Source organism: Spermophilus citellus (genome assembly GCF_964194105.1).
Source record: "Spermophilus citellus genome assembly, chromosome: 2".
Classification (NCBI taxonomy): Eukaryota; Metazoa; Chordata; class Mammalia; order Rodentia; family Sciuridae; genus Spermophilus; species Spermophilus citellus.
Genome location: NC_138183.1, coordinates 236,543,935 through 236,567,937, shown reverse-complemented (window position 1 = coordinate 236,567,937; position 24,003 = coordinate 236,543,935). Strand labels below are relative to the sequence as shown.

The 24,003-nt window shown below is 58.3% G+C and overlaps 1 protein-coding gene across 6 annotated transcripts; it reads left to right on the top strand.

The window, feature by feature from the left end:
• The first annotated feature begins 1,523 nt into the window (after positions 1-1,523).
• On the top strand, positions 1,524-20,356 carry CHST1 (carbohydrate sulfotransferase 1). Of its 6 annotated transcripts, none has more exons than XM_081279026.1 (7): positions 1,524-1,860; positions 2,081-2,194; positions 2,581-2,810; positions 15,236-15,290; positions 17,419-17,553; positions 17,895-18,001; positions 18,916-20,356. In XM_081279026.1, exon 7 carries the CDS (start codon positions 18,958-18,960, stop codon positions 20,191-20,193), a length of 1,236 nt encoding a protein of 411 aa, XP_081135152.1. In that variant the 5' UTR covers positions 1,524-1,860; positions 2,081-2,194; positions 2,581-2,810; positions 15,236-15,290; positions 17,419-17,553; positions 17,895-18,001; positions 18,916-18,957; the 3' UTR covers positions 20,194-20,356. The 6 variants fall into 6 exon arrangements, with proteins under 6 accessions (XP_081135152.1, XP_081135151.1, XP_081135148.1 ...); XM_081279025.1 differs by having other exon boundaries at positions 17,416-17,553; XM_081279022.1 differs by having other exon boundaries at positions 17,410-17,553.
• The last annotated feature ends 3,647 nt before the right edge of the window (positions 20,357-24,003 follow it).

The window sequence follows — 24,003 nt, the reverse complement described above, 5'->3', positions numbered from 1 at the left end:
GCGCAGCACCTCTGTGTGCTGCAGTCCGGGTCCAGCCGGCCTGCCCAGCTCTCTGGGATTCCTCAGAGGGCCCCGGGCAGCCCTGAATCTCTCTCCTGACCTTCCGGCCTCTGGTGCCTGCCTGTGGGCCAGCTCTGCCGGCTCCTGCCCTCCTCTCATGCCCTGCTTGCAAGGGATGCGCCAGAGGGGTGTCCAGCCTTCTCAGCACCAGCCAGGGTCATGCAAAGTGTGGCCTGGGGCTGCAGGAGGCTGCAGGTGAGAGGTGAGGGAGCAGGAGGAGGGCGGGGTGGGGGGGTGGGTGGTTGGGGTGGGGTATCAGACAAGAATCACGCTTTCCCAGGGCTTGAAGTATTTTTCTGTCACAGTTCAGAGGACAGACTGGAGTTTGTGGCTGTTTCGGGCAGCCCATGTCCCCGAGTCTGGGCCGGCGTCTGGTGGCCTTTTAGAGTCCCAGGGCATGCCATGGAGTTGCTCCCTGGGTCCAGACACTGTCCCTCCCACTCCATCCCTGCCAGTTTGGGCACCTGCCCACAGGGCTTGGGGCAGGGACAGTCTCAGGCATCTCCCTGTCCCTTGCCAGGTTCGGAGCTGGACTGTGGGCCTGCTCTGTGTGACCTGGTCCAGGACTGAGGCTCTGCGGGCAGCCATAGCGGAGGGAGCCCAGGCTGCCAGCGCCCGTCTCCCAGGGCCGCCTCCTGCCATGGAAACCGGCTGCGGAGGCCTGGGAATCACCCGGGGGGGGGGGGGGAATTTTAATTGCGGCCCACGAGCCTGTTCTGTTGTCCACCCCCAACGCCCATCCAGCGCCTGGGAGATGCCGCTCTATCGCATTTTTATCTCAGATGCAGGGACTTGGGCCTGGTTTGCTTCAGGCCAGTCTGTGGCCTCCTCAGGACTCTGAGATCAGACGTCTCAGGACTTGTAATGTGGGGAGGGGGATGGGATCCTGCTCAAGCTGGACCCCCACTCTGTCTCCACTGCAGGGAGGTGCTGGGAGGCCCGGAAGCACCAGGTCTGGGAGAGCGCACCCAGATGTCCCAGCCTGGGCCTCCAAGTTCTCAGGCCACAGGGCAGAGTGTGGCAAGGCCGCCCGCTGCTGGCCCTCCTTCCTCAGGGGAGGTGCGAACAGGCTCCTTCCTCAGGAGGAAGCGGACATCTGGCCTTCTCTGACCTCTCTTTCCTCCTGGGAACTTTGGGGACTTGACTGAGACTCACCTTGGCAAGATCCGGCTGGACCATGTGAGGCCAGAGGAAGGAAGGTGGGGCCTGGAGAAGGGGATGCCTGCTCCCTCCCCAGGAGGACCATTCCTGCTTTCCCACCTACCCGGCCCAGAGAGGTCAAGAGCCCTGGGGAGCCTGGGCCAGCCTGGGCAGCAGACACGGTGGGAGGGCCAGCAGCCTCCTACACCGTGGGAGGGTCTTGGCTACTTAGTTGCCCTTTACCCCCATCCACAGGGGTTGCTGGCACTCTACTTCGTACAGGGATTTTGTTCTGTGACCCAGGTAGGAAACCTTCTGCTGGGATGGCTAGAAGGAGAGACAGGGTAAAGGGACTGACGCCTCCTCCCCGGCTGGCCGTGGCTTGGACTTGGAGCCAGGGGTTAGAGGCGGCAGCTGCCAGCAGGAAAAGCTGTTTGCAATCTCTGGAGAATGCGTCACAGCATCTCCCCTGGTGTGCTGGGAAGACACCGCTCCCTCTGCTGCTGGCTGGGGGCCCTTCAAGTAGCTTCCTCTGCAATTTCTAGAGCGGGGGCAGAGAACATGACAGATGGCGGTGGTGACTGCAGGTGATGGGCTGTCTGGGAGCAGCACCATGTCCCTCCGAGGGATGCACAGAAGCCCTGTGGGTGGAGGAGTGAGGTAGCTTTTCAAGGGGCCTTGGCTGGAGGACCTGGAGGGGGAGGAAGCGGGTGGCGTGTCCATGTGGCCTTCTGAAACCATGAGCTGGTGAGGCCTGGCCATCTCTGGCTCAGAGAACGAGAGGGAAAATGGGCTGAGATGTTTCTGAGGACTCCTCAGTTCCCTCAAATACTTGTTTTATTTCAACCACAAAGAGATTCGTGTCCCTTAATTCATCCAGAATAGGAACCCATCTGGAACGGGGCACAGTTGGGGGACAGGGGTGTGTAGAGACCTTCTGCTCAGGAAGCTGGATACCAGCTGAAGGCTCAGCTTACCTCCTGTGAGGTCCTGGGTAAGTCACTTAGTCTCTCTGGGCCTCAGTTTCCTTATCCCTTTTATTTTGTGGTTCCGGGGATTGAACTCAGCGGCACTCTACCACTGAGCTACATCTCCAGATCTTTTAGGAATTATATTTTGAGACAGGGTCTCACTACATTTCCCAGGCTTGTGATCCTCCTGCCTCAGACTCAGCAGTAGCTGGGATTATACGTACCTGGGAGGAGAAAGATCTCCTGAGCTTAGTTGCCCATGCCCAGACTTTTCTTTTGCTACCAGGGAATAAACTCAGGGGTGCTCTGCCACTGAGCTGCATCCTCAGCCCTTTTTATTTTGGGACAAGTATTTGCTAAGTCACTGAGGCTGGCCTTGGACTTGTGATCCTTCTGCCTTATCCTCTAGCATTGCTGGGATTACAGGAAGCATCACTGCACCCGGTTCTGCCCAGGCTCTTGCCTGGAACTTTCTCTGCAGGTACTGGGGGCTCTTGGGCCTGAAGTCCAGCCACAGCCAGGAGCTGTTGTGAGCCTTGTCAGCATCCCCCGTGAGACACGGGACATTGAGGATCGCGGAAGCAGATCTTAAATCAAAGCCTGAGCCATCAATCTCCAAGAACAGACTGAAATAACAAGGTGGGTGGCACAGACCGCCACCACACGGACAGCCGAAAGATATTAAAAAGTCAGGCTCTCAGGCCCCCAAATCCCTTAACAAATTTCCAAGTACCTGGGGGATCTGCATGCTGGGGGTGAAGAAGGATGTCTCAGTTAAGAGATTCCCAGCAGGGCCCGGGGACTCTATTTCGTCTGGGCAGCTGTTCCTTCCAGTAGGTGCCCCACTTGGGTCAGGATGCTGGAAAGTGGCTGGAGGGGAGTGGCCAGGCACGTGGAGCCAGCCAGTTGGGGTATGCCATGGCCTACCAGTTCTGCAAACCTGGGAAAGCTGCTTAGCCCCTTAGGCTCTCAGTTTCTTCATCTGTTAAGTGGGAATGGCAATGCCCACTACATAGGGTTGTTTTGAAGGTTAAACAAAATAACCCACTCAATGAGAGCAGCACAGGGCGTGGTACACGGAGAGACCTTAGCCTTTACTATTAATCTTCCCCTACACCCCTAATACCGCCCCTGCCGGTTACTCTCCCAGCTCCCTGTTCTTTCCCATTTATGTCCCATCCACCCCTCCAGCTGCAGTTCACGCCCTCCTCCTTCAGGAAGCTCTTCCTGAGTGGCCCCCCAAGCCTCCTTCCTCCGACTTCCAAGGTTAGGTGTTTTTGTATTCAATCACATTTTCAGCGACTGTTCTCTGCTGCTTCACCGAGTGGGGCCCACACTCCCAGAGCACAAGGACTTTGCTTCTGTTTTCTCTCCCCTCACCTCCCTCTACAGCACCTGCCCTAGTGTGGTACACCCAGTAGGTGCTTAAAAAACGTGCATGTTTATCATGTGGGAGATCCCAGGAAACTGGAACAGAATCCCAGTGTTCCTGAGACTGGATCTTTTGTCTATTTTTAGAGTTTCAATGTTCTTAAAAAAAAGGGTCCCCAATTCCAGTCCATCTTTACATTGCAGCCACACGGATCTTTTCATGTCAGCCAGATGCTCGTTTCCCTCCTCTCCACCCGAAATACACCAGAATTTGAAAAATGAGGTGCTGGATCTGAGAGTGCGAGATAGAGAAAGCTCTCTAAACCCTGACTATTCTTGTCAGGCTGAAAACTTGGGGAGGGATTAGCGCTGGGTGAAAGGGAGGTTCTTACAGCTGAGCCTGGGGCTGTTACGGCCAGGATTTCTATGGAAGGACTGACATCAAGAGCTGCTTCTGGAAGGTCAGCACTCTTGTTAGGCATCAGGAACACTGCCACTCCAGGAGGTGGGGGGGATGGTTGGTAGGGGGCAGCTGATCTGTTCACCTTGAAGTCAGGATGAGGGCTGGCCCTGCTGCCCTGGCTGCAGTGGCTGGATGCAGGCAGGCCGAGCCCAGCTGCACTGCTGCAGGCAGACACGTGGGGAGGGGCTATTAGCCGCTCCTCGGGACTAGGCTGCCTGGTTCCCTGGCACTGGTGGGGGGAGGAGTTCATAATCATGAGTTTGTGATTGTGGCCAAGATAAGAGTTTATTGGTGTGGTGGGACACCCCGGGCAAAGACCTTCATGCCATCTGGTACTGATGCGTTGAGTCCCTGGTCCTCCAGAGAAGAACAGACGTCATGAGTCCCTATTGGTGAGCAAGTGATGTTTGTTCCCAGATACGCCAACGAGTCAATAGCAATGCTGTGCAATTATTAAGCACTCAGTGTGCCAGACATTGTGCTGGGGTTACATCCATTTTACCATCTGGTGTTCAGGGTAGCCCCATGAGGTGAGAACCATCTTCTGATTGAGGAAACTGAGGCACGAAAGACCATCTCACTCACAAAAAGTCCCATGGCAGACTCCTCCAGCCTGGGAGGGAGCGGTTGCTAGGCTGCTGTGGTGGGCCTGTGAGACCCGGGGGAGGCTACCTCACATCCCTGGTTTTCAGCCTTCCCTGTACGGGAGTGACAGTCCATAGCTGGAAATAGGATTCAGGGAGAATTCTGAGATGATGGAGATGGAAATTGTTCTTTGCCTCACAGGATGATCTCTTGGTTAGCACTGAGGAGCCTCAGAGGTTCAGCCAGCCAAGCCACTTACCCATTCTTCAGATGGGGAAACAGGCCTAGGGGGTGGCCAGCCTGGGACTGTTGACAGACATGTGGCGGAGCTTCGATTCCCTGCCTGCCTCCCCAGCCCCTGATGAGGAGATGTTTCTCTGCCTGTTTACATTGCTTCTCCTCCACTCCCAGAGGTCGGGTGTCTGTTTGTCTTGTCACTGGCCAGTCCTTGATGCCCGTGTGGGCCCAACCTGCAGGCGATGCTCAGACAATATTTGTGCAGAGGAGGAAGGACCACAGAGCTCGGCTGCCACTGGTCTCCCTCACATGGGGCAGCAGTGGCTCCAGGAGAGCTCGCGGTAGACTGGTAGGAAGGGGACCGACAGAAGTGGAAGACACCTGCCAGCAAATGTCCCGCTATGCCACCCACCTCTTGACCCTGCCAAACGGAACAGATGGAGCCAGGGAAGGACAGATGATGGAATAGGGGTTGTGCCACTGAAAGGTGGTTGGCTGCGGTTCTGGGTTCTGGAGTGTCTGTGTTGGCCAGGGACTCCGGAGAGGACCGCGGGGCCCTGGGCGGGGTTGGGGCTCCAGTCGGACTTTGGGGCTGGGGACACTCAGGCAGAAGGCTTTGTCGGAGTAGAAATGAGCACCCTCCTGGGTGGGGTGGTAGGGGGAGAACGGGGCAGGGGTGCCAGGGCAGCAGCCCGCGCTGCCCGCCTTTCTCGAAGCTCTGGGGGTGGGGTGGGCGTGCCTGTCCGGCCCGCGGGTGGGGGTTGGCCCGGCTGCCGAGGGTGTCCCGAGCGCTCGGCTGGAGGGGGCGGGCGCGCCGAAGGGGTGGGGACGAGAAGGGGCGGGCGGCTCCGGGGGCGGGCGGCTCTGGGGGTGGAGCCGGGACCGCAGCGCCCGCCGATCGCCCGGCGCTGAAGCCGCCGCCGCCGCCGCCGCCGCTGCCGCGGCTGCACTGGGCTCGGGAACGCGAGGCAGCCAGGCGCTCGGGGAGGCTCCGGCGCCTGCGGCTGCTGCTCTCCTCCGGCGCCCGCGGCTGCGGCGCTCGGGGTCCGGGCCCCGGCCCTGCGCCCTCGGCCCCCTGCCCGGCTCGCGGCCCCGCGCCTAGCCCGGGAGAACGCCCTCCGCCTCTCGAGCCGCCCTGGGCTCGCGCCCCCGGGCCATGAAGAGGGGCCCGTGAGGGGCGCGCGGAGGCGGAGGAAGAGGAGGGAGGAGGGAGGCCGAGGAGGAGGGCGCGGGAGGCGGAGGATGCCGCCGCCGCCGCCGCCGCCGCCACCCGCGGGCCCCCGGCGAGCCTGACTCCGGAGCGGAGGATGGAGCCGGCGCTGGGCGCTGCAGCGGCTCTCGGCGCGCCCCCGACCAGGTATCGGCAGGGCCCCGCGGCCCCAGGGCGGGCGGGAGCGCACAGTCCGCCGCAGCAGCCAGGAGAGGCGCGGGCGCGGTGGGAGACGCCCCTCGGCTAGGGGACAGTCGCTACCGGCGGTGCGCGGAGGGGGTGGCGCGGGACGGCAGCGTGTTGGGAGCAGGAAGGGGCTTCCGGGGCTGGTGGCGGGTGAGCGGTGAGCGCCGAGATCACCCCAGCCCTCCTCGGCCACATCTGGGGAGGACAGCAAACTTGAGACTCGGGCGGGCCCCCGAGGCGTCCGGATCCCTCCTGCTGCCGAGAGCACTCGGGGGCTGCTCCAGGCTCAGGGTCCCACACTCTGCTCTCCTCGCGGCTGCCCAGACTCCTCGAGACCCTGAGGTCCCCACGTCTGCTATAACTTTCCAAACCAGAGCTGCACCCGGAGGCAGGGGCTGCCTCCAGCTTCCTGTTCCTAGCCTTGGCCCTGCGCCCTGCACCCGCAGCCCACCACCGTGCTGTGTGCGATGCGATGGGCCCTTTATGGGGCCCTAGCCGCGGGATGGTGCAGAGTCCCAATAGCCCTCCCGCTCTTCCCTGGGTAGGGCTTTTCTCTGGGTAGGGGCGGTGAGCTGCTCCTCCCAGGCTCCAGGGACTTGGTGCTTGCCTTCATAGTGCAGAGCTGCGCTGGCCAGGATGCCAGGGGTTAAAAGGCCAAGCTACCTGAAGAGGCTGAGACCCTAGAGTCCTTCTAAAGTGGCACCTTGGCCTGACTCCAGATGCCTGCTCCAGGCCTGCCCTTTCTCAAGATTAGGTTCCTCGGCTCTGGCGCTGATTTCTTCTGATGGACCTAAAAACTGCTTCTAAGCAGGAGGCTCCTAGGAGGGCTGCCTCTGGGGTCCGGGTTCCACATGGGCTTGGGCCACTGACAGGGAGGTAGAGGCCTGGGCAGAGGAGGTGGCTGCCCAGTGAAGAGCAGAAATTCTGCCCAGCATCTTTTGGAGGGCTGTTGGGAGCAGGGGCAGAGGGGACCTAGGGTTCCTGACTGGGAGCAGAGCTGCTTTAGCAAGCCAAGGGCCAGCAGGCAGGTGGGCCGAGTACCAGGTAGCTGTCTTCAGGGGCTCCTTAACCTTTCTGGGGGTGCTGGGTGGCTCAGGCAAGACCTCACCTGGGCAGGCAGTGCCCTTGCTCCAGCCTCAGCACCACGTCACACACAGGGATCAGGATGACCCTGTTTCTCTTTCAAAGTGCTTTCACCGTCATGACTCACTTGCTGGATTCACCAGGGAGGTATCAAGCTTCCAGCCAGGTCCGTTCTCCTCCCTCCTGGGTCTTCAGGGAGCTGCTGGGGAAAGGAGGAGGCGGGCTTGCCCTTGGGGCTGAGACCCTGCAGGCCTGGAGCCTGGAGCTGCAAACTTTCACTGCCTGCCTGGTCTTTGGTGGGCCAGGGCCAAGGCCAGGCCACAGTGACGGGGAGGGGAGGGGACGGGTGTGCAAGTGTGAGGAAGCCTTTGCTGATTGTCCTCCCAGCCCTGCTGGGGCTTTTAAATCACTGTCCCCTTCCCCCTTCACTCAACACCCAGCCTCCTCATCTCCAAGCAGAGATGCTAGGGGAGGATCCCAGCTCCATTGCCCACTTTCTGCAATACTTGGGATGCTCCGAACCGACGCTTCCTTGGCATCCAGGGGAAGTCACGCTCCTCTCCACCCTGGCCCCCCAGCCTTCTCTGCCACAGAAGGCATCTAGGTCCCTCTTGGACCCCTTTCCCCACAGCACCCTAGCTCCAGAGGAAGCATGGTGCTGAGGGGCTCATTAGGCGTGTGTGTCAGCCTGCGCCAGAAGAGGGGCACATCTGGGTTCCACTGAGTGCAGGGGTGCTCAGGTGCCAAGCGATCGGTGAGGACATGTGTGTGCCCCCCAGGTCCCTCTTGCCCCTGACCTGTCCACCCCCCCACTGTGGGTCTCCCTTTACTTTCCCAACTCCACTCTGCATCGGTAGGGAGGGAGTGTTTGATATTCATAATCTGGTTCAGAGAAGGTCCCGAAGCCCTGAGTCACTGTATGGTTTCCATGGAAACAGACTTGTTCGGAGGACTCGCTGTAGCGCGGCAGTGGTTGGGGGAGAAGGGAAACATATAGTAAAACCAGGCTCCACAAGTGTGGTGGCAGTTGGACCAGCTCCCTTCTGTGGGCAAGACCAGGGTGGGTTGGCCTCCCTAGAGGAGGGGCTGCCTGTCCCCACCCACGCCCGAGAGCCCCCTCCAGAGCCGCCGAGCCGACAGGCTGCTGCTCCTCCTGTGAGCCTTCTGCCAAGCCTGATGGCTACTCTCTGTGCCTCAGTGTCCTCCTCTATAAGGGGGACTGTACGAGCCCTAGCTCTGGGGTCATGAAGGTCAGATGCATTAAGAAGTGGAACACACCCAGGACAGTACCTAGTGGATGCCATTGTTATTGTAGGACCGGGGACCACTTCCCAGGATCCTTCCCATGTCCCGGCGGTGATCATGTCATCCCCTGGGCTGTGGAGAAGCCTCCCCTAGCAGCCTGTACCCACCCTGAGAGCCAGTCACCCCTTTCTCCCCACACAGCAGTGCCTAGGGCTGGCGCGGTGCTCGGTGGCCCTGGATCTTGTTCAGACCCCACCTGTCCAGGAAGGAGCCTTGTGGGAACCAACTCTCCAGGTCCAGATGGACAGGTGCTTTCTACTTGAGCCCCTGGGGGAGGATGGTGGTGTCCCCTGGTGTTGGGGCAGAAGGAAAGGGACAAAAGAGGCCCAGACAGAGACAGGGCCCTCTCTGACATAGCAAGGGGGCTGGGTGGGGCAGACCACCTTCTCGCGCCCTTTCCAGGCTGGTTCATCTAGCTGGAGGAGCATCCCCTTCCTGATGGTCACCCAAAGAGGAACCAGGGACTCCCCAGCAAGGCCTGAGTGTTGGATCTCTATTTCTCACATGCTACCACCATGCTCTGTGGTCGGGCAGGTGCCGGCTGCAGCGGTGGGGCAGGGAGGTTTTCCCCAGCAGCATGGGGGGCCCAGCCAGTCTCTCCCCAGCCCCCGTCTCTCACTCAGCCCCCCATTGGCCTGCAGACTCCACCTCCTGCACGGTGGGCTTCAGCTCCAAGCTCCTGCTCGCTCCATCACCCAGCTGTCAGGGAGGCAGAGCACCCTGGGCATCAGCTGGCCCTGGCCCTTCCTCTGTGAACCAGAGGAGACACTGAGATTCCTGGTTGTTGCCTGTTTGGGCAGATCTAAGCTAGCTGCGGCCTCTCCCAGCTCCACACTGGCCCTGGGTGGCCCCTCTCTCTTCCTGGGCTCTCCGAGTGGCTCCGGCTGCTACCCAGCACCCCCCTGCCAGCCCTCAGCTTCCTGCCAGGGTTCTGCCCCCAGGTCTCTCTGGACCGCTTTGCTGTCCTCACTGGTGTCCACGACACCTTCCAATTTAATATCCTCTGCAAATTTCATTAACGGACTGTTTACTCCCCTCTCTCAGGATCATTAATGAAGATGTTAGATGAGATGTGATCCAGCGCTCGCTCGCCGCCCTGCCCCCACTCCTGGACTCGCCTTCCAGCCCCCTTCCCCTGGACCCGCTTCCCCACCCAGGACCCTCGGGACCCACCCCCTCCTTCTTTCAGGACCCATGACAAGTGCTTAGGGCCAGATCTGTTTGAATTAATTTGGTAGGATTACTCGAGGCGCTGTATCAAATGCTTTGCTAAAAATCAAGATATATTACCCTGCCTGCATTTCCCTCATCTACCAGTCTTGTAATTCTATCAAGAAAGCTATCAAGTTTGTCAGGCATGATTTGTTCTTTATAAATCCCCACGGTGCGGCGTGGGGCACAGGGTTCCCGCGTTTTCTAAATGTTTAGAGATCCCTTCTTTGTGTTTGCTTCTTGATTAGAGCTGGAAGCCGGTGGGCTGGGAGCAGGGGAAGGCTGTGTCCTTTGCGGGGATAGGGAGGGCGGCCCTGCCGGTCCCTTCTCTGGAGTCCGTGGTGTGGAGTTTTTAGGAGCGCTCCCTCAGTCCTGCAGGCACCAGGCGGCCCAGGCTGGGCCCTGGGGAAGGCTGGTGTGTGGGGGTCTCTGATGCTTCCTTCAAAGATTCTGCGAGGGAGAGGAAATGACAGCGTCCGCTGCCACTGCCGTTCTGAGTGATTGCTGGGCCCGGTCACTTTGCTGAGAGCTTTCTGTGCTCCATCTCCTGTAAGTCCTGGGAGCCGGGGTGGCCGGCTCAGGGGCTCAGGGACTCCAGGTCTGGTGCCCGCTCCGTCTGCTGCACTCCTAGCCTTTCCCACGCGGGGTCAGGAGAGCCGAGTGGGTGTTCTGAGCATCTCAGGAGGTGAGTGAGGACCTCAGAGTTCCTGGGTTCTGTTCTCGCCCCTGGCCCGTCTGAGCTGTCACTTAACCCTCCTGTGCAGTCGCTGCAGCCAGAGGACCCGAGGCTTCAGGCTGCGAGGGTCCACGGAGGGGAGGTGTGACAGTCCCTCCCAGGTGCCAGGCTCTGGGATAATGGCTGCCAGTTTATATTACTATGGGTGTCCCCATTGATGTTGGCAGAGATGACCATCCTGCTGGCCTCGTGCCTGATGGGTAGAGCCTTGTCACCCAGGAAACAGAGGGGCCACAGGATGAGCCTGCTGGCAGCCTGGTGCAGGCATGTCCTTGGGACCAGCCTGGGCTGGTGGCAGGGTCTGGACCGAGGGAGCAGGGAGCCAGTGCTCCGGTCCAGACTGCGTCGGGCTGGTGGTCATAGACATGCGCTCGCGCCCTCTTGGCTGGGGAGCCGGCATTCCTGGCCTCCCTGGCTGAGAGTCTTTGAACCTCCCTCTCCTGCCTGGCCAGAGCCTGAGGCCTGAGTGGGGAGCAGGGTGTGTCTGGGCGGCTGCTCCTCAGTGGCTGCGCCTGTGACCACATTTGTTTGTGAGAGTCCTGAGCTTCAGCTGGGCAGTGGCGAGATGGCACAGACCCATCCCTGTGCCAGGGAGGGCCACCAGCTGACTCCCAGGGACATGGTCCTTGGAGACGGCAGCAGCTGTTGGGTGAGCTGGCTCTGGGTTGGGGGGGAATGCCCAGGTGGAGAGGGCACCAGTGTGTCCTGGGGCCTTGGTGGCTCCCTTGGTCTTGGCTGTCCCCGCCTTCTCCTCTAGCATCCCAGGGTTGGGTGACACTCTCTCTCTCAGGCAAGTCCTCGGCTGAGGTGGAAGCAGGGCCCTGCTCCTGCGGGGACAGGCTCAGGCTCCTTCACTTACAGAGGTTGGCCGCTCCTCCTCTGGGGAGCTGGTCATGGCACCTGGCAGGCGGTGAGCAGCCCTCAGTGGGAGCCAGGCCTGGGGACATCTCTGGGTGTTGGCACTGTAGCTCCCCTAGCCCCTCAGGCTCAGGTGGGTTCCAGTGTCCCAGCCTCCCCACCCCCAGCCCTCACCCCACCGGGCCAGGCGAGCCTCCTGCAGGTGAGTGGACTCCGGGGATGCGGGACAGATGGCCCCTTCCCTGGCGGCCGGCCGCAGCTGGCTCTGGCTCCTGTGGATGTTTTCCCGTCCCCGAGGCTGGGCGGCCGGGCAGCCCTGGTGTCCAGGGGGTGGGGCCTCGGTACTATTCCGACTCTGGCTGTGGCTGTTGGGTGGGTGGCAGTGGGGGGGACAGGAAACCAGGGCCTTTCCGCTGGCCCAGTGTTGGGGCAGAGCCCCGCCTACCACAGGCCGGCCTGGGACGGGGACTGGCCTCTGACTCATCCCTCCCCAGGAGCTGGGCACACACTGGGGCCTTGTCCTGGGGCTTGGAGGTCAGTCACTCTCCCCCCTGCTGGGGAAGCCCTTCTCCAGGTCGGCCTTGGGACCCTGGTGCCCAGCCGGCCCGTGGCGGAAGGGCAGGACAGTGAGGTGCCCTCGGTTCCCAGAGCCAGTGGGCAAGGTCTCTGCAGGCAGGACAGCCTGTCCCCAGCCACACACGCGGGGCCGCGGAACATGCCCCGGCCGTGGTGCATCTTTTACCCTCTGCTCTCACGATTCCGGGCCAGTGCTGCCCGTCATGGGGCATCGGCCCCCAAGACTTCCCCTCACGGGGCTCCTGCTTCACGACCCTGCGCCCAGCGTTGTGTGGGTCTCACAGCCCAGAGGTCTGGGAGATTCGCGGGGTTTGTCTCACAGCGGGACAATGGAGTCATGCAGAGGTTCCGGTCCTAGCTGAAGTCTAGCTAGAAAGCCACAGCAGCGAGACCCACACCCTGGCCCCAGTCTCAAGCAGGCTTGCGATGCCCAGGGGTGTTCCCAAGGACATCACCTGTGGACATGGGAGTGGCCCGCCCTGGGGACACAGAGCTCACAGCGCTCTGCTAATGGTGTAGAGTGGAAGACCCGCGGCTCTGTGGGCAAGCGTTCTGGGGATGGGTTGTGGGGTCCCAGGTAGGCCTGCTGAGGACTGGACGCGGCAGCATCACAGAGAAGGCCCCTCACACAGCGCTGCAGCTGAGGTGGGCGTGGCTCCAGGGATCAGCACTGGAGGCCCAGTACCCCGGGGCAACAGGGGCCGAGGCCGGCTCCGTCGGATTCCCTCTAGAGAAGGTCATGCGGGCTGAAGTACATGTTGGCATAGTGCCCACATTGAGGGTGCCCGAGGACTCAGTCCCATCAAACTTACCCTTCGGTTTTATTAGGTAGGCGATCTTGAGGCTGTGCCTCCTGGTGGTATATAGCTCTCTGGAGACCGAGCGGAATCAGGCTGGATTCAGTATCAGTCGGGAATAGCCAGATGTTTCTTGACACATGCTTTAATCTTTATCTCACGGATCTAGCAAACATGTAAATGAAGCATTTCCCTTTTCCCATCAATTGCCAGGAAGCTCTGGCCCCTATATGTAGCCCACAAGTCATTTGGTCCTTCCTTCCTTCCTTCCTTCCTTCCTTCCTTCCTTCCTTCCTTCCTTCCTTCCTTCCTTCCTCCCCTTCCTTCCCTTCCTTCCTTCCTCCCCTTCCTTCCCTTCCTTCCCTTCCTTCTTTCTTTTCTTCTTTTCTTTCTTGCAGTGCTAGGGATGGAACTCAGGGTCTCAAGTGCTCTACCACTGAGCTCCGTCCCCAGCTGCTGTCACTTGGCTCTTTGTATGCTGCCCTTATTCCAGGTTCTTTCAGACTTTCAACACCCTTGTTTTTCTCCCGTGCCTCATTTTGTCACCTCATTTTCCTCTGGGAGGAGAAAACCTTGCTGTTCTATGTGTTTTTAGCCCTAACTAAACAAACATCTATGGCGGAGCCGCACTGCTGGCTACTGCAGGCCTGGGATTGAGGGCTGCCCTTCCCTCCGGCTCCCCCTGCCTGGTTCCTGGCACCCCAGAGCCTTGGGAATCCGTCCACCCAGCTCCTGAGTCTGGGCAGAAGGGGGCGGGTAGCTTCTTTCCTCTCTGCTCCCCCCTGGATTTGGTGACATGTTTGGGGGAGGAGCTGGGAAGGGTGTCATGTCCGAGGGAAGCCTCAGCTGCCCCCACAGCCCTCGGGCCCCCTGGAGGTCCTGCTCTAACCCAGGAGACTCCAGCCACTGCTGTCCCTGGTCCCCCCATCCCCCACCCCCAGAGGGAGAGCCCAATGCTAGGGACAGGTGGTGGCCTCAACCAGGTGCCTTGGAAATGGGGGAGGGGAGGACAACTGGCAGTACCCTGGACAGGAGAGCAGGTACCAGGAGGTGCCAGGGCTAGGTTTTAGTGTCCCACCCTGTCACCAGTCTCTTCTTCAGCTCTTGCACTGGGTGACTTCACTTTGTCCCCAAGGTTAATACGTTGAGCCAAAAGCTTGGTGTGAATGTGCCCCCTTCCATCGTCTGACTGTCCCTCCCTCCGGGGCACCTACAGTTCAGTGTTTGTGCCTAGGTACAAGTGTCCCCCACCCAGCCCCCGAAGGTCCGAGCTGGTGGTGGGTCCTGCACCGTGTCTTCTGGCCAGAGCTTTCCTGACCCTACACTGGGCCATGTCCTCACGTCACCTAAGCTCATCTGTGGGGCCTGCTTGCTACAGTCAGTTGAAGAGAAGACCCCAGGGCAGCGGCTGGCTCTGAGGAAGGAGCCAGGCCTCTGGGAAGGGTGAGCCCCGGGTCTGGGCTGCAGGAGGCCCGGGGAACTTCCAGTTGGGTGCAAAACTGCAGGTGCAGATGGTGTTTCCTGGGATGAGGGATTGCATTTTTAAGGGGCCAGTGGCCCAGGGAAGGTGGGGAGCAGTGCTTTGGTGCCTGGAGCGGGAAGGGAGGCCACAGCTCTGTCGAGGGCTCTGGTTCTTGGGGACGGCCACAGATCAGGCTGAGGGGGTGGGGACAGACGCAGCTCAGGGTTCTTCTGGAAGGTGACTGGACTTTTCCCCTGCTGACGGGCGATCCCTGTCTGCTGTGACGGTGGCCCTGCCTGGCCCTGGGAATGCAGTGGGGGCCTTCTGAGCTGACAGAACCCCACGGTCAGAGCCGGGAGTCCTCGGGTCACTGGGCTTATGGAAAAACCCAGGCACAGAGGGGCCAGGGAACCAAGGTCACTCAGCAGCCAGGGAAAGGCAGAGGCTGTGTGATGCTCCTGCGGGTGACATTGAGTTCAGTGTCCCTTCCCTGCGGGGGTGGTGGGGGATGAGGTAGCGCGACCTGTCCAGGCTTGCCTCTGGGACTGCATCTGAGGAAGAGGGGCTGCATCGGGCAGGGACATGCCTCCGTCACACCTCTCCGCATCCTGCAACATCACCTCCCCTGGTGGCACCTCACATCAGGCTGCAGCCAGCCCCCAGGAAGGCAGGCCACAGCAGGGCCCCAGTTAAAGTGCAGGGCTAGGAGGCTGCACTTCGGGACTTGGCCACGAGAGGGCAGCAGGAAGCCCACTGCGGGACTCTGCATAGTTCCTGGCAGGGAGGGGGTCTGGGAAGGAGGGTTGGTGCAGAGGTGGGTCTCACTGTCACTGTCAGTCCCTGTGGGCTGCAGGGTGATTCCCCAAGAAGCAGATGTTAGTGAGGATACTTTTAACGGCTTCATTGGGTGTAACCCTACGCCAGGCACAGCACTAACTCCTTGGTCCCACAACAGCCTTCTCATAAGTATCTCCATTTTGCAGGTGAGAAAACAGAGGCACAGAGAGGTTAAGGAATCTATCCACATTCCCACAGCTGGTAAGTGCCTGAGCTGGGACATGGAGCTGGTCCCAGAACCCGGCTCCCAGCCACGAACCATTACATTTGAATGTCCGACACTGACGAAATTCTTCAAGTCGTTCAATTCTTCTGATTGGTTGGAAGGTGGTCACACCTTCTTCATAGATGGGGACACTGAGGCTCACGGCAGCTGGTGAATCGCCCACATGTCCATACCCACTGAGGGGCAGACCTGGGCCGACCTGGCTCCTGGCGAGCCCTGAGCTCCCGATTAGCTTTGTGATGTGCAGTCCTCCCCTCCCGCTGCCCCCCTTGGAATTCGGCTGACTTTGAAGTCTGAGCTTTCTCCTGGGCGTGGGGGTCACCCCCTCCTTTGCCTTAACAGAAAGGACAGATTCTGGGCTCCTCTGCCTAGGCTTTGACCAGCTGGAGCTGGAGGGAGCCCATGCCAGAGGCTGCTGGAGCCCAGGAAGGAGCCCGGAGCTCACAATGTGGCCTGGAGGGCGAGAGCGTTGAGGGCTCTTTCAGTGGCCAATGCTCCCTTGGGAACCACAGGGCCTGGCCCCAGGTCCTCTGGTTTCCAGGGCAGATGCCTGCAGCATACCAAGGAGGCTTGGCCAGCACAGGGCTGGCTCTGCCAGGCTGGCAGGGGAGCTGGGCACTTCCAGGAGGGCCTGGCTCCCCACCTTCCATTCCCATGCCCTGGCTTTGCCCTCCCTGGGAGGCTGGCATGGCCTGTGACTGGGACACTCCCCTCCGGTGCCCAGCATTGGCCTTCAGCTCTCTGGTGGGGTGTGGAGATGTGGGGCAAGATGGCGAGATGCTGCTCTTGGAAGACCCTCTGGGATACGTTCTGTCTTTGGCACTGGAACCCTAAGTTTGCGGAAGAGTCTCAAAGGGGGTGAAGTATGGGGGGCATCAGGGAGTGGATCCAGGGGGTGGATTTGAACGTGGACTTCAGAGCATGGCCTGCCCCTTCCGAAGTGTGAACTTGGGGAAGTTATTTCACCCTGAGGGGCCGCAGCTTCCTTCTCTATAAAGTGGGTTGTGCTGGGGTCAGCCTGACCTGTGGGGAGAGTGCAGCTTGGGAGGACCGTCATGGATGCCCACAAGTGCTGGCCCTGCCTGGTGCCGTCTCCCCTGTCCTCCCTGGAATGGTGCCTGTCCGCCCTGGAGAGCTGGCAGATGTCTGTGGAACGGCTCTGCCGCTGAAGAGCGGGCCCTCAGTGACCCAGGACTCAGTGACCCAGCCGCCCGCGCTCCTGCTGGTGCCCCTCCCTGCCTGTCACATCGTGAAAGGCGCTCACATTTGTCTGGGGTTACTTGGGCCGAGGACCCCCCGGCCTGGCACCTCAGCGGGCCCACTGCCATCTCAGCCCAGACTCTGCCCCCTCCAAGGCAACCGACTGCTGTGGCTCCTCTTCTTTCTTGGGACACAAAGCCGGTGGTGAAGAGCCTAGAGCACTGGCCTAAGCCTGACTGAGGGACTCAGGACTCTGCTATTCCTTAATGGCTGAGATGGCTTTTCCTTAGTCTTTGAGACTTAATTTCTCCATCCGAACAATGGGAACGAGGACCCTCCCCTCCCAGGGGGTTTGTGAGGAATAACCCGGACCAGAAGGTGGATGTGCTTGGCAGCTCTGGGAAATGAGCATGCGCTTGCCCTGCTCCCAAAGGAGTCGCCCCGAACAGCAGGGTGTGGCTGGAGGGATATTTGCACTGAGTCCACCCGTCACCGTGAACAGATGAAGGACAGTCAGACAGTAACGGAAAGAATGTGCTCAGAGCCTCGGCAGTCAATCTGCTCCCCCTTCTAGTGCCCATCTCCTCTCGTGCCAGTCCACAAATGGGCTGGGGACATTAATCAAATGCGTGTTTGAAGGCCAAGTGTGTTTAAGCTGGAGGAACAGGAAGTCAAGCCTCCCAGGAGGGACATGGGGGGGTGGGGTGTGCTGGGAGACCTCCGGGCATGAGCTCGCACCTGTTCTGTGGGCTGACACCGCACCTGCTGGGTACAGGGCCTCGCGCTTCACAGGTGCTCAATAGATGCTAACTGAAGGGTTCCCCGGGTTTTGGTGTTTTCACTGGGACTTGGGTCAAGGTCCGGAACGCCGCCTAGTCCAGTTCTGCTTTTGAGTTTCAGTAGCTGCTCCTCTCCGTGTGGTGGAAGAACACCCCTTCCTGGCGTCCCTCGGAGCTGCCATTTGATGCAGAGGCCTGAGGCGAACCCCTGCCCGCATCCCTCCCTGCCAAATTCCGGGAGCCAGTTGAATTTCAAAAGGTCAGACTTGTCTGTTGATTTCAAGCCCAGAACCAATCCGGGGTGTGCTGGGGCTCAGTCCGTGAGGCCGGCAGCTCACCAGCTCCCTGTCCCCAGGGCCCTGGTGTGAGCAGAGGGTAGTGGGTGGGTGAGGTAGGTGAAGGGATGGGGTGCCGGGGTCCGGACCCCAGGGATTAGATGGCACTGGTTGGCTGAGACCCTGGTATCAATGATAAATATAGGGGAAAAGCAGGGCCTTTATTGCGTGACTTGGGGCAGACTGTGGGACATAAGGCACAGGAGAGGGGGACACTGGGAGCCCAACCCCATCCTCAGAATGCCTGCCCTCTCTCTTTCTGTAGTCCGCTGGCCACAGGACTGGTGCGCAGGCTTGGACCTCTGACCACAGCCAGCTAAGCCTGGGAACACGGGCAGCCGCGGACTGCCCAGCCTGGAGCAGCCGTCTTGGGTAAGTGTTCGGCCCTCCCTCACTGGCTCTAGAAGCCCCAGCACTCTCTGGGGCTGGGGGCTGAGCTGGCCTCCCTGGGGGCACCTGCAAGATGCTTGGGGCAGCCTGGGCCCTTTCTGCTTCCCGTGGCTCCTTCCGGTTCCCCTTCTGTGAACAGAGAGGCTAAGGGGCTAAGGGTAGAGGCTCTCGGTGACCAGCGTGGAGGAGCCAGGCCTGTCTCCTCGGGCTAAGATCTTCTCGGCAGTCCACTCTGGTAGTGAGGATCACCTGGGCCCGTGGCCACGAGCAGACCCCAGATCCTGGAGAGGGCTGTTTCTCAGCAGCTCTGGGACCCCTCCCTCTGTTTCAGGCCAGTTGACTCGAGGACACTTTAGGAGCCCAGAAATCCACATCTGGAGATGGCTGGGCACCTGTGTCCACAGTTGGAGGGATGTGGGCACAGCTGTCCACCACTCCTGTCTCCCCTAGCATGGACAAGCTGCTGGAGAGCACAGCACAGAGAAAGGACGCCCACCTGGGGGAGGGGGCACCAGCTCATGGGGCTGAGGAACCATGTTGGTGGCCAGGCAATGCCAGCAGGGTGTCAGGAGTGGCAGGGTGTGGCCTGAGGCCTCCCTAAGTGTAGGGGTTGGGAAGAGAAAGGCTCTTTTGTACAGTTGGGCCCCTTCAAGGAGCTCAGAGTTCAAGGTAGGTGGCTTCGGCAGCCATCTATGGGTTGGATCTTGGGCTCCAGGTTGGGTAGATCCCTGAAGGTCCTACGGGTCCCTCACAGAATGGCAAAGCCTAGCTGCTTGGGCCATAGGGCTGAGGATGTGTGTGTGAGAGAGGGAGGGGGGAGAGGGAGATGGATGTCTCTGGGCCCCTGGAGGCCCCTGGCTACGGGAGGTGCCTGACCAGGCCGTCTTTGCTCCCAGACCCCGACCCTCGGAGAAGCAGCCCCATGAAGGTGGCCAGCCATGCAATGTTCCTGGAAGGCCGTCCTCCTCCTGGCGCTGGCCTCCATAGCCATCCAGTACACCGCCATCCGCACCTTCACCGCCAAGTCCTTCCACACCTGCCCCGGGCTGGCCGAGGCGGGGCTGGCCGAGCGGCTGTGCGAGGAGGGTCCCACCTTCACCTATAACCTCTCCCGAAAGACCCACATCCTCATCCTGGCCACCACGCGCAGCGGCTCGTCCTTCGTGGGCCAGCTCTTCAACCAGCACCTGGACGTCTTCTACCTGTTCGAGCCCCTCTACCACGTCCAGAACACGCTCATCCCGCGCTTCACCCAGGGCAAGAGCCCCGCAGACCGGAGGGTCATGCTGGGTGCCAGCCGGGACCTCCTGAGGAGCCTCTATGACTGCGACCTCTACTTCCTGGAGAACTACATCAAGCCGCCCCCGGTCAACCACACCACCGACAGGATCTTCCGCCGCGGGGCCAGCAGGGTCCTCTGCTCCCGTCCCGTGTGCGACCCTCCGGGGGCTCCCGACCTGGTCCTGGAAGAGGGGGACTGCGTGCGCAAGTGCGGCCTGCTGAACCTGACCGTGGCCGCTGAGGCCTGTCGCGAGCGCAGCCACGTGGCCATCAAGACTGTGCGCGTGCCCGAGGTGAACGACCTGCGGGCTCTGGTGGAAGACCCCCGGTTGAACCTCAAGGTCATCCAGCTGGTCCGCGACCCTCGGGGGATTCTAGCGTCACGGAGCGAGACCTTCCGCGACACGTACCGGCTGTGGCGGCTCTGGTACGGCACCGGCAGGAAGCCCTACAACCTGGATGTCACGCAGCTGACCACCGTGTGCGAGGACTTCTCCAATTCCGTGTCCACCGGCCTCATGCGGCCCTCCTGGCTCAAGGGCAAGTACATGCTGGTGCGCTACGAGGACCTGGCCAGGAACCCCATGAAGAAGACCGAGGAGATCTACGGGTTCCTGGGGATCCCCCTGGACGGCCACGTGGCCCGCTGGATCCAGAACAACACGCGGGGCGACCCCACCTTGGGCAAGCACAAATACGGCACCGTGCGAAACTCGGCGGCCACCGCCGAGAAGTGGCGCTTCCGCCTCTCATATGACATTGTGGCCTTCGCCCAGAACGCCTGTCAGCACGTGCTGGCCCAGCTGGGCTACAAGAAGGCCGCCTCGGAGGAGGAGCTCAAGAACCCCGCCATCAGCCTGGTGGAGGAGCGGGACTTCCGCCCCTTCTCGTGACACGGCGTGACACGGGGTGACACGGCGCGGGGCGCGGGCGCCGGGTTTGATAAAGGGACCATTTTAACTGTTGCCTTATTCCCCACCCCCACCCCGTCTTCGTGTCCTTCCCGCCCCCTGCCCACCCCGCCCCCTTCTGCCTTTTTGTCTCCGATATTTGCACTACACGTCTGGGACGGGAACCGGGCAGAGGGCTCACGCCAAGTGGGGCCCGCCCCCCGGGGCCTGCCCCCCCATTCCGACACTCGGAGGTTGGGACGGGGACGATGTTTACAGCACCCCGCGCACACATTCACGCACGCACATGGGCCCACCAGGAGAGGCACCCCAACAAACAACTTCTCAAGTTTTTTGGAATGAATGAGTTGTTGGGGGATGGTAGTTTTTGCACTGTTTTACTTCTACAAGGTAAGAGGCTAAAAACGAAAGGACCCCTCTCTCGAACTTCGGAAAGGGGTCTGTCCCTCCCGATCCCTGCTTCCTGGCCCTGGCCCTCTTCCTCCCATAGAACAGAGAACCCCCCTCCTGCCCGCCCTTGCCTGTCGGTGAGCAGGTTTTACTGTGAGGTGAACGTGGACGTCATTTATTTTTTCCAGTCTGTGGTGATGCTGTCTGTCTGTCTGAGTCTTGTGGCTGCCCCTGGACCAGTGATGGCTGATGAATCTTTTAAGTTTCTGATTGATCTTGGGGTCCATCTGTGATATTTCTTTGTGCCAAAAAAAAAAAAAAAAAAAAGAGTGAATCAAGTTTGCTAAATGAGCATTGAAATGCTTTATCTGTGTTTTCTGTAAATAAAAGTGTGCAGTAATAGCTGGGCCTGACTGTGGGGTCTTGTGATTGGCTGAGAGCAGCTAGGCCGGGTCTGGGTGTTCCTGGCTTTGGGGAGAAGATTGGTATTAAGTGACAAGTCTTCCTTTTAGGACTCTTGTTATGCTTTACCCTGATTCCACTGAGTTCCGGGTGTCATTCCCTTCTGGACCTCAGAGCCAGACATGACCAAAATGTGCAAGAAGTGGCATGGCTTGGTGGGAGAGAGGTGAGCACGGGGTTCCGGGATCCTGTGTCAGAAGTTCCTCCTTTGGTGGGTGGGTCTGGGGCCAAAGTCGCTGGGCAGGGGGAATGATCAAGTGGTGGGTGGCTCTGGGCAGTGGCTGCTTGGTATTTAACAACAGGGGCGGGGTCACTGGGCTCTACAAAGTGGAATGTCTGCTGTGCTTACATCTTAGCAATCTAGCAAGTTCCTCCAAGCAGAATCCTCAGCTCATCTCCGGGGGAGGCTGGAGGTCAGTTTTCCTGGTTGGGACAGTGGGAGCTCCTGGTGACGAGGTGGCTCCAGGGGTCCTGGGCAGACACAAGAAGGGCTTCCTGGGCTGGGGATGTGGCTCAAGCGGTAGCGCGCTCGCCTGGCATGTGTGCGGCCCGGGTTCGATCCTCAGCACCACATACAAACAAAGATGTTGTGTTCGCCGAGAACTAAAAAATAAATATTAAAATTCTCTCTCTCTCTCTCAAAAAAAAAAAAAAAAAAAAAGAAGGGCTTCCTGAGGATTCTTGGTCCTGAGCTATAGCAAATGGACCAGGAAGAAACCAGCTAAAGCAGAAACCTTAACTAATAGGAACTTAATCAAAATTAGGCCATTTCTTTCTTCTTTTTTTTTTTTTTTAAGGTGGAAAAGTGCACATGATATAAAGTTTGCCTCTGCAACTGTTTGTAAGTGTGGAGTTCATTAAATCCATGCAGAATGTTGTGCTCCCTTCACTTCTGCTCGCCCCATGAGGCTTATTCACCACGTAAAGCTGAAGTTCTGGATCCACTAAGCAATGACTCCATTTCCCTTCTCCTCAGCTCCAGGCAACTGTTTCACTGTCTGTCTCCAGGATTTTGACTCCGAGTATTTCATACGAGGGGAATCAGACAGTATTGGTCTTTTGGGGCCTGGTTTCTTTCACTTAGCACAGTGTCCACTAGCTTTATCCATGTTGTAGCATATGTGAGGATTTCCTGTTGGGAGTCTCCCTGAGAACTCCCCGGGCCTTTCAAACATGGCGGTGGGCAAATTGCCAGTGGGCGGCTAGAACTCCCCGGGCCTTTCAGATAAGGAGCCCCTAATGCAACATGGCAGTGGGCAAGTTGCCAGTGGGCAGATGACAAGTTGTTTTGAAAACCTTCTAATTGGTCCTCCCGTCTTCCGTGATCGTGGACAGCTCGTGCCCCCCATGAATCTTATGCAGGGTGGACGCGCGTGCACCGTAGGTGATAATCTGACCTTTACTATGATTGGCCCCTGGAGCTTCCTGGTTTAAGATAACTGACTCTCACTTTCTATATAAGCTAGAACCAGCTTGCAGTAAAGTGCTTCATCTTTGTCACTGCTATCTGTGTGTGTGCATTTTAATCTCCGACGACGACGACGAACCTTGGCCTTTCATTTCCCCTCCTTTTTAAGGCTGAATAATACTCCAGTGTGTACACCACATTTTGCATATTCATTCATCCTGTGATGGATGGTTGGGATGCTCCCATGCTTTAGCATGGCTATTGTGAATGGGATAGTTTTAAAAATTTCTCTGTCAGTTGATTTATTACTCATGTAGAAGAACAAAATCGATTTATGGGTGTTAATTTTATATCCTGCTACTTTGCTGAATTCATTTATGAGTTCTAGAAGTTTTATGGTGGAGTTTTTTGGGTCTTCTAAATATAGAATCATGTCATCAACAAACAGGCATAGTTGGAGCTCTTCTTTTCCTATTCGTATCCCTTGAATTTCTTTCTTTTGCCTGATGGCTCTGACTAGAGTTTCAAGGACTGTGTTGAATAGGAGTGGTAAAAGAGGGAACCTCTGTCTGTTTCAGTTTTTAGAGGGAATGCTTCTAATGTTTCTCCATTTAGAAAGATGTTGGCCTTGGGTTTAGCAGAGATAGCTTTTACCATGTTGAGGTGCATTCCTAGTATCCCTAGTTTTCCTAGTGTTTTGAACATGAATGGAAGCTGTGCTTTTTCAAATGCCTTTTTTGCATCTATTGAGATAATCATGTGATTCTTGTCTTTAAGTCTATTGATGTGATGAATTGAACCAACCTTGCATCCCTGTGATGACCCCCATTTGATCGTAGTGCATTATCATTTTAATATGGTTTTGTAGGTAATTTGTCAGTATGTGGTTAAGAATTTTTGCATCTATGTTCATCAGGGATATTGGTCTGAAGTCTTCTTTCCTTAATGTGTCTTCATCTGGTTTTCATAATCAGGGTGATACTAGCTTCATGGAATGGGTTTGGAAGGGTTCCCTCCTTTTCTATTTAATGGAGTAATTTGAGGAGGATTGGTGTTAGCTCTTCTTTGAAGGTCTGGTGGAACTCAGCTGAGAATCTCTCTGGTTCTGGGCTTTTCCTTTTCAGTAGGCTTTTGAGGGTGTCTTCAATTTTATTGCTTGAAATTGATCTGTTTAAATTTGCTCTGTCCTCCTGATTCAATTTGGGTAGGTCATATGTCTCTAAAAATTTGTTGATATCTTCAAGATTTTCTAATTTATTGGAGTATAAGATTTCAAAACAGTTTCTGATCATCATCTGTATTTCAGTAGTGCCCATAGTGATATTTCCTTTTTAATCACAAATTTTGGTGATTTAAGTTTTCTCCCTTTTTTTGTTTCTTGGTTAGCTTGGTTAAGGGTTTATCGTTTTATTTATTTTTTTCAAAGAATCAATTTTTTAAAAAAATATTTATTTTTTAGTTGTAGTTGGACACAATACCTTTATTTCACTTATTTATTTTTATGTGGTGCTGAAGATTGAACCAGGGTCTCA